This window comes from Penaeus monodon, chromosome 31 (genome assembly GCF_015228065.2).
Source record: "Penaeus monodon isolate SGIC_2016 chromosome 31, NSTDA_Pmon_1, whole genome shotgun sequence".
Taxonomy (NCBI): domain Eukaryota; kingdom Metazoa; phylum Arthropoda; class Malacostraca; order Decapoda; family Penaeidae; genus Penaeus; species Penaeus monodon.
The window spans coordinates 20,232,435-20,232,949 of record NC_051416.1 but is presented as its reverse complement, the minus strand read 5'-3'; the positions used below and the strand labels follow the sequence as shown (position 1 = coordinate 20,232,949).

At 42.7% G+C, this 515-nt stretch overlaps 1 protein-coding gene across 1 annotated transcript in view; it reads right to left on the bottom strand.

Moving 5' to 3' along the window:
* Nucleotides 1–515, bottom strand: part of LOC119593071 — a 2,284-nt gene continuing 1,769 nt past the window's right edge. The window contains exon 3 of the mRNA XM_037941989.1: nt 1–467. Within this exon, the coding sequence (XP_037797917.1) occupies nt 29–467 (439 nt within the window). The 3' untranslated portion in view covers nt 1–28. The remainder of the gene's footprint in view (nt 468–515) is intronic.

Below are 515 nucleotides of genomic sequence, written 5' to 3'. Positions count from 1 at the left end.
GAGAAATGTAACCCTGCCTTTCAATGCCTCATTCAATTACTTTGTTTTCAATCATTTCGTCAAACATACTTAGGAATCTAGGACGCAATATAGAGGACGTTGAAACCAGCTCATCTAAAACATCTCTTATCGAATCAGTGAAACCGTCCTGGTTCTCCTTGTTGATGTCTCCTTCACAGATAACGATTACGGTCACTAGCATTGCCAGCAACAAACCGTATTGAAGGCGGTTGTTGTACTCCTGGCGAAGTTCTTGTCGAGAGAAGGGCATGACAGTCTTCCCCGCTTCTGTGACACCCATGAAGGTCGAGTAGTAAATGTCTAAAAACGACTCAAGGTTTGTTTTCCTTACATGGCCTTCTAGACTTGTGTGGAAGAGGTAGTTGAGGTCGGTGGCGAGGGATGCCTGGCGACACATCTGTAGGTCTAGTAACATTACTTCCACAGGATCCTCTTCTTCATTGTACCTGAAAAATAAGACAAATTAACAGTAAGTAATTCAGTAGATGTATGTA